Source organism: Bos mutus, chromosome 6 (assembly GCF_027580195.1).
Source record: "Bos mutus isolate GX-2022 chromosome 6, NWIPB_WYAK_1.1, whole genome shotgun sequence".
NCBI classification, from domain to species: domain Eukaryota; kingdom Metazoa; phylum Chordata; class Mammalia; order Artiodactyla; family Bovidae; genus Bos; species Bos mutus.
In genome coordinates this window covers 115835446-115849995 of record NC_091622.1, presented here as the reverse complement: position 1 = coordinate 115849995, position 14550 = coordinate 115835446, and the positions used below count along the sequence as shown (strand labels likewise).

Genomic DNA, 14550 nt, shown 5'->3' with positions numbered 1-14550 from the left:
ACCTGGTTCCGCGTGGGGTCTCAAACCCGTTTCCAGAACGTCGCGCTAGAGCTCAGGTTCTTACAAGCTGTCATTTACCTGTGCGTTCTCTGTGTATCCCTTTGAAAATAAATCCTGTTCATCTTTCACTTTTATTTTTTTCATCTTTCAATTTTCAACGAAAAGATTTAAAAAGTGAAATCCCAGGTGTGTCACACGTTAAGGAGAGGCCATTGTTGTGGGAAAGCCCTGCAACTCGTCCGGCTGGACTGCCCGCTGACCGAGCAGAGCCGTCGTCCCCTTCCCACGGCCAGCAGGGACCCCTGGGCACCTGTCTGTCCGCCCAGGGGTGGGGAGGGGAGTCGGGGGCCTGCACCCCCGGAGCCCTCAGCCCCCCGGGAGCCCAGGGAAGGACCTCGGTCTTCACTGGCCCGCCCCTGTGGCCCTGGGTAGGGGCCAGGACGGCGGCACGCACCCAGAGAGCGGGCAGGCAGGACCCAGCGGGGTAGCTGATGGGCACACGTGGGTGTGGGCCCCAGCGTGACATACGTGCGCATGCTCGTGACCCCGGGGACAGCAGAGGTCTCCGAGCGCCACACTCGAGCACACCGTGCTCTTGCTCACACGGCATCTCTTCCTGGATGGTTTCAGGCCTCACTGCTTTCTTCTTTAAAATGGAGATGACTGTTAATCCCTGGCAAGGACCAGAGATAGTGCCCTGAAGGGGACCGTGCCTGGCCTATGATAGACGCGCGGCAAACTGCAATCCTTCCCACTGGAGTCCCACAAGACTGGAGACTAAGCCAGTCCTCCGCCAAACACCAACACAGATCCACGCGCTGGGGTCCCAGGGCCCTCCACAGTCCCCACGGCCTCCCCTCCCGGGGCCCTCATGGCTGCCTCCCCCATTCACAAGGTCAGCAGGACCTCCCAGGGGCCCCAGATGGCATCACTGGTGAATTCTACCTAATATTCAAGGCAGAAATAATACCACTTCTACACAAAATCTTGCGGAGAATTCAGTGAGTGGCACTGCTCCCCAACTCATTCGATGAGCTCAGCATACTCTGATACCCAAATCTTAAAAGAGCATCACAAGAAAAGCACTGACGAGCATTCCTCACAATCAGTGCAAAGTCCTAAACGAAACTTTAGCAAATTGAAGCCAACAATACAAACAATTGTCACCCTGCTTATTTAACATATATGCAGAGTACATTATGAGAAATGCTGGGCTGGAAGAAGCACAAGCTAGAATCAAGATTGCCAAGAGAGATATCAATAACCTCTGATATGCAGATGACACCACCCTTATGGCAGAAAGTTAAGAGGAACTCAAAAGCCTCTTGGTGAAAGTGAAAGAGGAGAGTGAAAAAGTTGGCTTAAAACTCAACATTCAGAAAACGAAGATCAGGGTATCCGGTACCATCACTTCATGGCAAACAGATGGAGAAACAGTGGAAACAGTGTCAGACTTTATTTTTGGGGGCTCCAAAATCACTGAAGATGGTGATTGCAGCCATGAAATTAATTAAAAGATGCTTACTCCTTGGAAGGAAAGTTATGACCAACCTAGACAGCATATTAAAAAGCAGAGATATTACTTTGCCAACGAAGGTTCGTCTAGTCAAGGCTATGGTTTTTCCAGTGGTCATGTATGGATGTGAGAGTTGGACTGTGAAGAAAGCTGAGCGCCAAAGAATTGATGCTTTTGAACTGTGGTGTTGGAGAAGACTATTGAGAGTCCCTTGGACTGCAAGGAGATCCAGCCAGTCCATTCTGAAGGAGATCAGCCCTGGGTGTTCTTTGGAAGGAATGATGCTGAAGCTGAAATTCCAATACTTTGGCCACCTCATGCGAAGAGTTGACTCATTGGAAAAGACCCTGATGCTGGGAGGGATTGGGGGCAGGAAGAAGGGGACAACAGAGGATGAGATGGCTGGATGGCATCACCGACTTGATGCACATGAGTTTGGGTGAACTCCTGGAGTTGGTGATGGACAGGGAGACCTGGCGTGCTGCGATTCATGGGGTCGCAAAGAGTCGGACACGACTGAGTGACTGAACTGAACTGAATACAAACAAAGGATAATAGCGAGTGACCAAGTAAGGTTCGCCCCAAGAAGGCAAGGTGGGCTTAACGTGTGAATATCAATCAATGTAGTTTATCACATTAACAGACTAAAAAATGGAAACTATACGACCCTCCCAAAAGATGCAGGAAAAGTATCTGAGAAAGGTCCAGCGAACTAGGAATAAAAGGGAACTTCCTGAACCCGGGGAAAGGGCATCTAGGAACCTGAAAACCCAACATCACACTTAAAGGTAAATACTTTTATCAATGGTTTCCCTCTGAGACCTGAACAAGGCAAAAACACCCTCTGGCAACTTTTCAATTCAACATTGTACTGGAGGTCCTCCCCAGCGCAGAAATGCAAACAGGTAAAAGACATCTGATTAGAAAGGAGACAGAAAACTGGCTTTATTCACAGATGACATCATCTGTGTAGAAAATCTGAAGAAATCTTCATAAAAACGATTGTGTCTAACGAATTGAATTTGGCAAGTTGCCTAAGTGAAAGAGGACAGTGAAAAAGTCGGCTTAAAGCTCAACATTCAGAAAACAAAGATCATGGCATCTGGTCCCATCACTTCATGGCAAATAGATGGGGAAACAGTGGAAACAGTGTCAGACTTTATTTTTGGGGGCTCCAAAATCACTGCAGATGGTGAAATTAAAACACACTTACTCCTTGGAAGGAAAGTTATGACCAACCTAGACAGCATATTAAAAAGCAGAGACATTACTTTGTCAACAAAGGTCCATCTAGTCAAGGCTATGGTTTTTCCAATAGTCATGTATGCATGTGAGAGTTAGATTATAAAGAAAGCTGAGTGTCGAAGAATTGATGCTTTTGAACTGTGGTGTTGGAGAAGACTCTTGAGAGTCCCCTGGACTGCAAGGAGATCCAGCCAGTCCATCCTAAAGGAGATCAGTCCTGAATATTCATTGGAAGGACTGATGCTGAAGCTGAAGCTCCAATACTTTGGCCACCAGATGAGCTGACTCATTGGAAAAGTCCCCAATGCTGAGAAAGATTGAAGGCGGGAGGAAAAGGGGACGACAGAGGATGAGATTGTGGGATGGCATCACTGACTCAAAGGACACAAGTCTGAGTGAACTCCGGGAGCTGGTGATGGACAGGGAGGCCTGGCGTGCTGCAGTCCGTGGGGTCACAAAGAGTCGGACACGACTGAGCAACTGAACTGAACTGAACAGAAAGAACTCTCAAAACTCAGTAAGGACACAACAAACTGAGAGGAACAGCAAAATAACATACATTGATGTTCACCGTAGAGCACAGAAGAGCGCGGCCCGGGGGCTGATGATCTCATGAAAAGACACGTGGCACGAGACGGCACCCCCAGCCCGGGGCAGCGCAGGGCAACGGGCCCGGCCACGCTGAGCTGCTGGCGCTCGCGTGCCGCAGTTTATCGAATTACGGTTACACTTCAGTAAAGCTGTTGGAAACCATGTCAAGCACCAGGTCGTGTTCCCACCGTGCTTCCGTGGTCGTGCCTCTGACGCTGAGTCTTCCTCTGGGAAAAGACCTGTCCCCTGACCTACCCTACAGAGCCCCTGGAGGCCCCCACCCCCGCCCTCCCCCCTGCCCTCCTCCACCCTCTCTGCTCTGCCTGGGGCCCCTCCATCAGGGTCTGGGGCGCCAGGAGGTGGCCAGCTGACGGGAGAAGCCTTGTGTGGACCCAGGGGTCTCCCAGGCCAGCGCTGGCAGGAGCCGTCTTGGCGGCTCCTGGCAGTTCAGTCCTGGCCCCCCACGGTGGCCGCAACCCCGGCCAGGTCTGCCCCCAGGCCCAGAGCACAGCCGCTCACCATTGGCTGCAAGTTAGTTAGAAAGCCAGACACTGGGGAGGCCCCGTCTAGAAGGGCAGACCCCTCCCGGGGACACCCCGCAGCCAGCCCCGCCCCTCGGGCCCCCCACCCACTCAGCCTGGCTTCGCGCGCTCCCCCAAGGTGGGCCGGCACGGCCCTGTCACTTAGGAACCAGTGATCTTTAAACGTTTCTTGTTGCAGCATAGCTGCGTCACGGTCTCATGTGGGTTTCCACCGCACAGCTAAGGGAATCAGCCACGTGCACACGTGTCCCTCTCGGGCCTTCTTCCCGCTCAGGAAGGGTCACCACGGTACGTTAGCTATCACTGGTTACCCACCTGATACACAGCATCAGGCGTGTGTACGCGAGCCCCAGTCTCCCAACTTCCCCCGTCCCCCCTCCTCGGGGTCCCTGCATTTGTGAACAGTTGATTTGATGACCGTCATGAGGCCTAATCTGGTTTTCAAGAGGCTAATTAATTCCAGGTTCTCCTCTATTTTTAAACTGCTCAATCGTTCTTGTTTCTGCTTCCAGAGGCAGGACGTGGGTGGGGGACTCTGGGGCTCCGTGTGGCGGCGGGGACAGCTGCCATGGGTTTCAGTCTCGTGCCCGCCACCCAGCCCCAGAGGGGCTCTGTGACCCGGGCGGCAGTGATGTGCAGGCCCGGGAGGGAGGGAACCGGGCAGTGGGTGGGCAGGGGGGACCTCGAGTCACACAGCCTCCAGGACTGGCTGGAGTTAGACCCGGGCCTGCCCGGTCACCACACCCCAGAGGTGGTCTCCTCGGGGCCCCCAGCACCCTCCACAAAGGGGTGGGCAGGGCCAGGCCGTGCCCCCAAGCCCTGGCTCACAGAGCAGTCAGGCCACCGTGCCAAGCCTGGGCTACCTGCCCGGTACCCTGGGTGCAGGACGTGCCCTCCACAGCCCCGACGGCCAGCACCGGAAGCTGGAGAAGGAAGCGCATCCTTCCAGGCCGCGGGGGCCAAAGGGGCTTAAGCATTGTGTGGACTCAGCAGGTCAGAAGGGCAGCCCTGGGCCTCGGGGAGGGCTTCCCGGGACCTCCCCTCAGGGAGGGTCCCCCCAGGGGAGGGCACACAGCACTCCCCTGGGGGGACCGCCGGCAGTCCCCTCTGTGTGGGGAAGCGGCCAGTGGCTCCAGGGTACACAGCATGCGGCTGCCTCTCTGCAGTCACCACTGCTCAGGGGTGGACCCCGGGCACCCCCAGGCCCCTGCAGTCCCCACCCGGACCTAGGGCCGCAGGAAAGAGGAAGACCGGGCGCCCGCTGGGGGAGGCGCAGAGCCGTCTGCACGGGAGAAACGCTGGGGCGACATGTCGGTCACCCTGTCCCGCTGTCACTGCGCCCGGGGGGCAAGAGGAAGCGGAGGCGAGGCCAGGGAGCAGTGAGGCCGGGCGGGCGCGGGGAGGGCGGTCAGGGCGGCTGGCAGCCAGGGACCCGGCCCGCGGAGCCCGGGGGGCGGGGAGGACGCAGGACGGCAGAGAGCGACGCAGACACGCACGCAGGCCGCTGAGATGGGAGGACGAGGGATGGGTCACTTACGGCACCTGCTCACGGCGCCGGGCGCAGGGCGGACCGCTGTGGGCCCAGTTTGCAGATGGCGAAACTGAGGCTCAGGGAGGCGGGTGACCAGCGGCCCACAGGCGCCTCCCTCCCTGGACCACCGTCTGCAGGGAAGCACCGAGGGCCGACAGGCCCCCGGGGGAGATGACCCCAGGGTCCACCCTCGACCGCCCGTGCACAGCCAGGGAGGAGCATGTGGCCAGAGGCCTGCCTGCTGGAGTCCCGTCGTCCACCCCAAAGGACCGCCGGGAGCCCCCAAGCCGGGGGCAGGGGCACCACCAGCCACGGATCTGAGCGAGGCAGGACAGACCTGGCCTTCTGGGGGCGCCAAGGCTCTCAGCCTGCACCCAGGCGAGCCTGCCCGTGCGTCACGACGGCAGCGGCCCCGACTGCCCCACCCTCTCCAGGGGGTGCAGACGGCCCCAGAAGACACACCAGCCTGGGCCTCTCACCGCGCCAGGGGAAAGCAGAGGCAACCCCAGAGACCCGGGAGGCGTGAGCGGAATGTCTCCCAGCCTTGGGGTGGAGAGGAACGAGAGAGGTGGAGAACATGAAGCTCTAGAGTGCTCATAAATTTAATTCCACAAAATAAAACTAAAGGATCTAGAAATCAAAAGACATTAACAGGGCTACCCTGATGTCTCAGTGGTAAAGAATCCACCTGCCAATGCAGGAAACACGGGTTGGAACCCTGGTCTGGGAAGATCCCACGTGGGATCTTCTTCTGGCCTAAGCCAGGAGCCACAGCTGCTGAGCCTGTGCTCTGGAGCCCGGGAGCCACAGCTGCTGAGCCTGTGCTCTGGAGCCCGGGAGACCTAGAGCCTGTGCTCAGCACAGGAGGAGCCACTGCCATGAGAAGCTCGCACACCACAGCTGGAGAGTAGTCCCCACTCTCCGCAACTAGAGAAAAGCCCACGCAGCAACAAACAGCACAGCCAGAATAAATAATATATAAATAAAATTAATTTTTTAAAATGACATCAACAAATAAGGCCAAAGGGCAAGTAACAAACTGGGGAAAGCTAGCTGCAGCAAAGACCCCAGCCAGAAGGAAGCCCAACCTCCAAACGGGTAAAAGGCGGGAAGTCACTCTGCAGAAGAGACAGGAGGAGGCAGGCAGGGACATGACCACCAGAGAGAAGGAGACCAGAGCGTCCAGCTCCACTCTGCCTCCCAAGAGAGCCAGGCAGCCTGGGGGTTCCGGCTGCACCGCGGAGCGCGGCCACTGCCGAGGGAGGTGCAGCCTTGCCTTTGCCGGGGGGACTCTCCTCCTAATGGCCGGTTCCAAGAGGCAGAGGCAGGATCTTAGGGAGAGGGGCCACAGGCTAACTGCACATGGATAAAACACGGAAACAATTAACATGTCCTTACAACAGAGTACGATTCTATGAATATTGTGTTTTAATGAATTTTTCAGATAAATGATCATAATATTCAGTGAAAAAAAAAAACTGCTCATCATCCTATTTGGAACGGTTTTTATTTCCTTCTTTTGCTCTTTTTTATGTTTCCATAAGCTTCTACAATGAACCCCAATGGGCCACAATTATAATCAGAAACAAGAAAGTCAGTGTTGTTCTTTGAAGAAGGCGTGTGTGCTCAGTCACTTCAGTCGTGTCCGACTCTCTGCCACTCCATGGCCTGCGGCCCACCAGGTTCTTCTGTCCGCGAGGTTCTCCAGGCAAGAATACTGCAGTGAGCCGCCACGCCCTCCTCCAGGGGATCCTGCCCTCTCAGGGATCCAGTCCGAGTTTCCTGTGCCTCCTGCATTGCAGGCAGATCCTTGGCCCCCTTAGCCACTTGGAAGCCCCTTCAAGGGGGCGGAAAGCTGTAAGCACGCTTTAGTAAAGTGTCCACAGAAAAGACGGAGCAGACCTGAGTCAGGGCGAGTTTTCATCTTCTAGACAATGAGCTCTCCTGCTGGCTCGAGGACGTGGAAGGTTCCGGATGAGGAGGTGCGTCTAGATGGAGAACAGCAAGCTTTTAAATGTACTGAGTTTAAAGGCTATCTTTGAGCAGTGAAAGGGTAAGAAAAGGGCGTAGAAAGAGAAGAGCTGAAGGACACTTGGCTCTGGAACATTCTGCCCAGGACTGTGCCAGGGGCAGCGTCCCCTGCCCTGGGCAGCAGGGGAACTGGCCTGTGCGCAGTGGGCGGGGGGACGTGTGTGGGGTCCTCCCAGCCTGGGCCTTGCTCCAGGACCCACCTGCGGGCCTGTGTCTGCTCCCCAGCAGCCCTGCCCTTCCAGCCAGAGGCCGGGGGCTGCTCGAGAGGCAGACAACGCTCCGGGCGGCCCCTGGGCGCTTGGCCCTGAAAGCAGAGTGGCGGCCATGGCTCAGGGCACCCTGCTTGAAGGTGGCACAGCGGCCTGAGGCTGCACCCGTCTCACTCGCACACGGGGCTGCGCCCGTGGTCACTTGTCCTGCCGCGTGTGGCAGGGCCACAGGGGCACCTGGTGGACCGGCCGGCCTCACGGTCAACCTGCGATGACGGCTCGTCACGGCTGAGGGACGACCAGGGAGGACACCGCTAGGCCGACAGGCTCTCGCTCAGGCAGGTCAAGGGGACCCCGGTGGGCGCCCTGGGGCAAGCGGGGTGCCAGCACCTCGCGGCTCCGTCTCTCCCTCTGCCGGGGGGAGGGGTCACCGGTGGCAGACGCGAGCCCAGACGCGAGCCCGTCCACAAGGAGCTGCACACAGACAGCACGGACACCACCGAGCGGCGCCAGCGACCTCGGCATCTGACGTGCAGTGATCCTGCTGAGGGTGATCGCTTGTGTCTGTCTGTCTGTCCGTCCGTCCCAACCACGCTGCTCTGTCCCTCCACTTGAGTCAGATCATGCTCCGCGAGGTCAGACCACCTCTCCCGCACCTGGCTCAGTCATCCAGCCGCCCGCCTGTGACATGAATGAATGACGCGCCCGAGGTCGGCGCTGCCTGAGGTGGGGACGGGCGCCACCTGCTGACCCGACTCCCGGCGCAGCGCAGGGCCCTGGGCGCCGCTGTCCACGGTCCTGCCCACCGGCCCTGATCTCCGCGGCCCGCAGGCTCCAGCGTCTGCAGGAAACGCTTTCCTGGGAGACGGCAGTGCCTCTCAAGGGCTCCCTGGAGGAGGCTTCCTCTTCTCAGCTCAGCGGAATTCCGCGTTTGCGCCAAGCCAGGGGAGGCCTGGGAGCTGCTGGGAGGCGTGAATGAGCAGTGCCCGGGATGGGACACGTCAGGAAAACAGGAGGGGATTCCAGAGCTGGACACAGAGCAGGAAAAGGGGGAATCAGCAACTGAAAGGTCCGTGTGTTTTGTCAAAGAATCTGTGATGGTTTCATGTCACCCTTGCAAAAAACGATTCACTCACCGATCAGCTCTGGGCCACTGAGTCGGAGGCCCCAAGGGAGGACACTGTCCCTGGGTCGTGGACAATCATTTGTTCCACTGGACGAGATGAGGCTGGGCTTGGCCCTAAATAAGGGCCTCATCAGAAACAGCTGTTCATTGCAGCGCCGTCTGTAGAAGCAAGACTAGAAACTGCAAGGCCTGACTGCACGGTGATCCAGCCACACAGCGAGGTCCCACGTGGACAAAACTGACCACGGGGCCATCTCTAGAAACTGCCGCGGATGGGCCTGCAGACTAGAGGGTCAGGAAAGCACAGTGGGAAGGACGAGGCCTTCTGCCAAACAACAGGAGGGGAAAACACTGTCTGTGCATGTGCGTGTCTACGTCTGTGTGTGTGTGTGTCTCTGTGTCTGTGTGTGTGTATCTAAGTCTCTGTGTGCGTCTCTGTGTCTGTGTGTCTGTGTAGGTGTGTGTGTGTGTCTAATCTGTGTGTGTGTGTGTGTCTCTGTGTCTGTGTGTCTGTATAGGTGTGTGTGTGTGTCTAATCTGTGTGTGTGTGTGTGTGTCTCTGTCTCTGTGTGTCTGTGTAGGTGTGTGTGTGTGTCTAATCTGTGTGTGTGTGTGTGTGTCTATGTCTCTGTGTGTCTGTGTCTCTCTCTGTGTATACATCTTTGCTTCTGTTTTTTATAAGCTGTAAAAAATTTGAAAACCGTAACTTTAGAGCAGGGGGAGAATAAGGAGGAACAGATTTCTCTGGATATAACTTATTTTATAAATTTGTCTGGGAGCCATGCAAACATTTCACGTAATTATAAAGTTAAATGCAAATGGGACTATCTCTACGTCTCATGCCAAATGGAACAAATTAACCTATTGTGGGTAAGATTTGGGGCATGACTTTACAGATAGAATGATGTCAAGTGACTTGAAAGCAGTCACTTGGCTCTATGTTCTAGAGGGATGTGCCCGAAGGTCGAAAGAACTGGTAAAAACATCTTAGACAACACGTGTCGGTGAGGGTGTAGAGAAACAGGAGCCTCGCACACGACCAGGCGATGAAAGATGCTGGGAACAGCACCCGGCAGAGGGCCCATGTGGGGCGCTAGCTCTGCTCCTGGAGAACACCCAGAGAACCGACTCGCACGACCGCACGCAAACGTGGTCACAGCAACAGCACCCCCAACACCCAGACAGTGACCACAGCACACGCCCTGGACACACGAGCCCAGCGCGGTCCCCCCGGAGGACGAGGCGGCCACGGGAAGCAAGTCCTGACACCCGTGACAGCCCTTCACAGGGTGCACCTTGACGACACGATGCTCAGCAAAGGAAGCTGGGCACAAAAGCTCACACGATGAGTGACTTGGCCCCTGCGGAGCGTCCAGAACAGGCGAATTCACGGGGCCAGAGAGTAGACTCCTGGTTGCCAGGGGCTAGGGTGTGATGCCCACACAGGAAAGGCTGGCACGGAGCAGCAGAGCTCCACACAGAAGAGAGGAGAGCGGCCCTGACCCCCAGGGGTCCTGCCAGCCCTCTGCCCGCTGCCGGGAGGACCTGCAGCTCTAGGGAGGGGCACCTACAGGGCGTCTGCCCCTGCGCCCAGAGACTCCTCCCCTGGTGTCCAGCTTCCTTCCCTGCACGGCTCCCACGGCCACTGGTGGGGGCCTCTCCACCTCCCAACTCCCGTCAGACACAGTGCAGCCAGGATGGGAGCCCTGGGGCCAGGTTCCTGCGAGAGGACAGAGGGATGGCCACATATGGGGCCCCGGCACCTCCTTCCTTGAGGCCCAGGATGGGGGGCGTGCAGTGGGCATGGGCTGTGATGGCTGGATCTACTCCACTCAGTCGAAGCCCAGGCTGTCGTGTGGGGACGTAGGCGTGTGGGTGCCAGGGCCCCTCCTGCCCGGCCTGCCCGCCTCGCCTGCTCGGTAGCTGCAGGGGGAGACAAGGGGACCCCTGGGAACCCCGCCAAGGGCAGGGGCGGGTCTCCGAATCCCACCGTGGCCCCCGGGGCCACACGCACAGGCTGTGAATTTGTGCAGCTGACTGAGGCCAGGGGAGCAGCCGCGTCAGTCGGGGGCCTGGCGGGGCGGGCAGTGGGCCCACGCCGGGCACAGCAGTGCCGAGGGCTGACCAGGGCCCGGGGCTGCGCCTGCTTGCCAGGAGGCGCCCGTAAGGCCAGAAACAAGGCGGTCTAGGCCCCTGGGGACACTTCTCCGTAGGACTCAGTGGGCACGTTCGCGCAGGAGGGCCTGACGCCGCTAAACTGAACAGAGGATGAGTCCGGGGACCCTTACCTGGGGCCCGCCGGGGGCGGGGGCTGCTCCTGCGGGGCCTCCTCCTGCTGGCGGGAGCCGTCAACCCCTCCGCACAGCCTGTCTGCCGCGTCCCCCGGGGGTCCTGAGCTGTGTGCCAGGCACTTGTCGGAAGCAGGGTCTTCAGGCTCCGGCCTGCCGGGGGCGTCTTCGGAGGGCGCGGGGTCCGGGCCGCCCGCGGGCAGGGCCTCCAGAGGCCCCGCGGCGGAGCCCTTGGCGCCCACCTTGGCGGAGCGGATGACGCCGCCCGAGCTGCACTTGCCCCGCAGACTCTGGGCGGCCGCGTCCTCCCCGGTGCCCGCGCAGCCCGCGCAGCAGACGCAGGAGTTCAGGAGGCAGTTGGTGGCCGTGGCGCTGAGTCTGTGGGGGCCGCCTGCCGTGCCCTCGGCCGCCGCGGGGACGCCGTTTCCCGGGACTCCCGGGTGGGTGAGGGCGGAGTCCAGGGAGGCGGGCGACTTGGGGTTGAAGATGACCGTGGCCGACAGCTTCATGCCCCCGGTCCGGTGGGCGATCAGCTCGGCCGTCTCGGCGTGCTCCGCGCCCGCCTCCCAGCCGTCCAGGTGCGGCCGCGAGTCCAGGCAGCTGCAGGAGGTGGGGGCCTCCGCCCTCAGCGCGGCGCCCTCGACGCTGTTGTTGTTGCTCGAGTCCTCCCGCTTGGCCGAAGCCGGCGAGCCGACCCCCGCCTCTCGGCCCTGCCCCGTCTCCTGGGGGTCGACGCCTCCGCCCGGGGCCTCGGCCGCCCCGTCCACGTCCTCCATGAAGAACACCCGCCCCTCCTCCTCGTCGCCGGCGGCGGGTAGCTGCGCGCGGCCCGGGGACGCCCGCCCGCGGGGGCTGGCCGCGGCGCCCGGCCTGTGCGCGGGGGACGGGCCGGCGCTGGGCGGGGACAGCAGGGAGGCCATGGCGTCCCCTGCGCTGTGCACCAGGCGGCTGAGCTGTTCCAGCTCCTGGTCGTCGTTCTGCACCGAGCAGGCCAGCTCCGCGTCCGCGCGCCTGGGCTCGGCCGGAGCCAGGGCCGGGGGCGCCGGGGCGTCGGCCCGGACGGGCAACTCCACGTCCTGGGAAATGCAGAGGTTCCGCTCCAGCGTGTGCAGCTCCTCCTCCGTCAGGGTCTGCAGCAAATCCCTACAAGGGCCAAGGCACAAAGGAAGAGTGAGGGTCCCCGAGGCAACCCCCCGCCAGCCCCCAGGCCGAGGGGCCTGGGCACCAGTGGTGCCTGCAGTGATCCCCGCAAGGTGTCGATGCCTCCAGGGCCCCAAGGGCCTTGGGTCGGGACAACAGTCCTTTGGGGTGGCGGGCTGATTCTAGAACACGCTCTTCCTTTAAAATGAGATTCTGAAGCTTCTTGCTGAAAAACAAGAAAGCCCTGATTCTCAGTGATAACTGCATTAGTAAAACCTGCTAGTGAAAAGGTACACGTTGGTTTAACATATAGGTTTTCATCCTTTGGTTCAACAAATACTACTGAGCACTGTCTCTGTGCCAGGCCCAGGGTGACACACAGGAAGACTGGCATGGTCTCTGCCCGTATGAGTTCTGGAAGAAAGACGCAGATAACAAACACACACTTAGGAGTGAAAATGGAAATACAATCACGGTGGCGGCAGCAAAGGAACATGCCCGCCAGAAGGAGGCACCGGACAACCTGGAGACTCCCTGGAGGAAGTGGAGCTGAACTCGAGGTGGAGCAGATTTAATGAGACCGACTGGGATGAGCCCAGCGTGCGTCCTACAGGTCCCATGTCTCAGAACCGCTCAGCTGCGGGTTTCCATAAGCTGAACACACTCTGCAAGCAGCATTCAGATCAAGAAATACAGCACTCACCATGCTCCCAGGAGCCCCCACGCGCCGTCACTCCCTGACGTGACCACCCCACAGTCCCTGCAGTGATCACACCTGTTCTTCTGCAGGTAGATGGACTCCGTGGCCCACCCTGCTCCCAGGCCCGCCACCTCTACATTCTGGACTACTCCTCGGTCTGCACTGCTCTGCGGCAGGCTGTCAGCCGGTGCTGGATGTGTGAGGAGGCGCCAGAAGAGACACTGGACACCCAGTTAAGTTGGAACTTCAGGTAAGCAACACTTACTTTTTTTTAAAAGAAGAAGTGGCTTTTTTGGAAAAAGCTTTATTTGTATTTATTTATTTGGCTATGCTGGGTCTCAGTTGTGGCTAACTTTGATCTTAGGTGCAGCATGTGGGATCTTTAGTTGAGACCTGTGGGATCTAGTTCCCTGACCAGGGAGCAAACCCAGGCCCCCTGCGTTGGAAGCCCAGAGTCCTAAGTCACGGGACCGCCAGGGAAGTCCGAACAAACACTTAAAAAGTGCATGGATGTTTTTTAGAGTAAGTGTGTCCCAAATGGCCCCCACTGGGGACATATTTACTCTAACAAAGTATTACCGTGTATCTGAAATTCAAATTTAATCGGACTTGCTGCCGTTTCACCGTGCCAGCCCTGGCAACCCTCTCTGGTGAGACGTGTAGTTGTTGTAAATCCTTCCGTCTCTCCCAGTGGAAACGCCCCGCAGGTCACCTCTGAAGCTGTTCTACACCCGAAGGGTCCTGGCTGCCAGACCCACATGATTGAGCCCCTACCCTGGGGGCCGTGGGGGAGCGTTTCTGCAGGCCAGGGTGCCAAGGGCTGGTGAGGAGCAAGTCCCCGCCCAGAGCCCAAGGGCACTCAGTCTTCTCCACTTCCTCCTCTCTGCTGAGTGTGCAGTGCACCCTCACTGTGGTTTCAAGTCACTTTGGCCTGCTCACTCGGGAGGTCGTGCCCCCGTTCACACCCCGACCGACCCCGGAGGCCTCTCTCAAGCGCCTGTCAGGACTTTCGCCCATTTTTGTTGGGCTAACTCTTCTTGCCGATTGACAGGAGCTCTTTATGTAATTTTGGATCCAAGTTCTTCACTGGGTGTCATCTCCAGCTCTGCAGCCTTCTCACTCTTAATGGTGTCTTTGAACAAACTCAAGTTTCTAATTTTCGTCAAGCTGAGTATGTCATGTTTCTCTCCGTGGTCGGTGTTCCTGTGCCTTGTTGGAGGACTCTGCCTACTCGAAGAACACAGAGATGTCATGTTTCTCTCCGTGGTCGGTGTTTCGGTGCCTCGTTGAAGGACTCTGCCTACTTGAAGAACACATAGATGTCATGTTTCTCTCCGTGGTCGGTGTTTTTCGTGCCTCGTTGAAGGACTCTGCCTACTTGAAGAACACATAGATGTCATGTTTCTCTCCGTGGTCGGTGTTCCTGTGCCTCGTTGGAGGACTCTGCCTACTCGAAGAACACAGAGATGTCATGTTTCTCTCCGTGGTCGGTGTTTCGGTGCCTCGTTGAAGGACTCTGCCTACTTGAAGAACACATAGATGTCATGTTTCTCTCCGTGGTCGGTGTTTCGGTGCCTCGTTGAAGGACTCTGCCTACTTGAAGAACACATAGATGTCATGTTTCTCTCCGT

General features: G+C 58.3%; 1 protein-coding gene across 1 annotated transcript in view; it reads right to left on the bottom strand.

Moving 5' to 3' along the window:
* ZFYVE28 (zinc finger FYVE-type containing 28) overlaps positions 1–14550 on the bottom strand; it is a 102558-nt gene that overhangs the window by 17924 nt on the left and 70084 nt on the right. Inside the window, exon 8 of the mRNA XM_070372833.1 lies at positions 11080–12222. Coding sequence (XP_070228934.1) covers positions 11080–12222 — 1143 coding nt within the window. The remainder of the gene's footprint in view (positions 1–11079; positions 12223–14550) is intronic.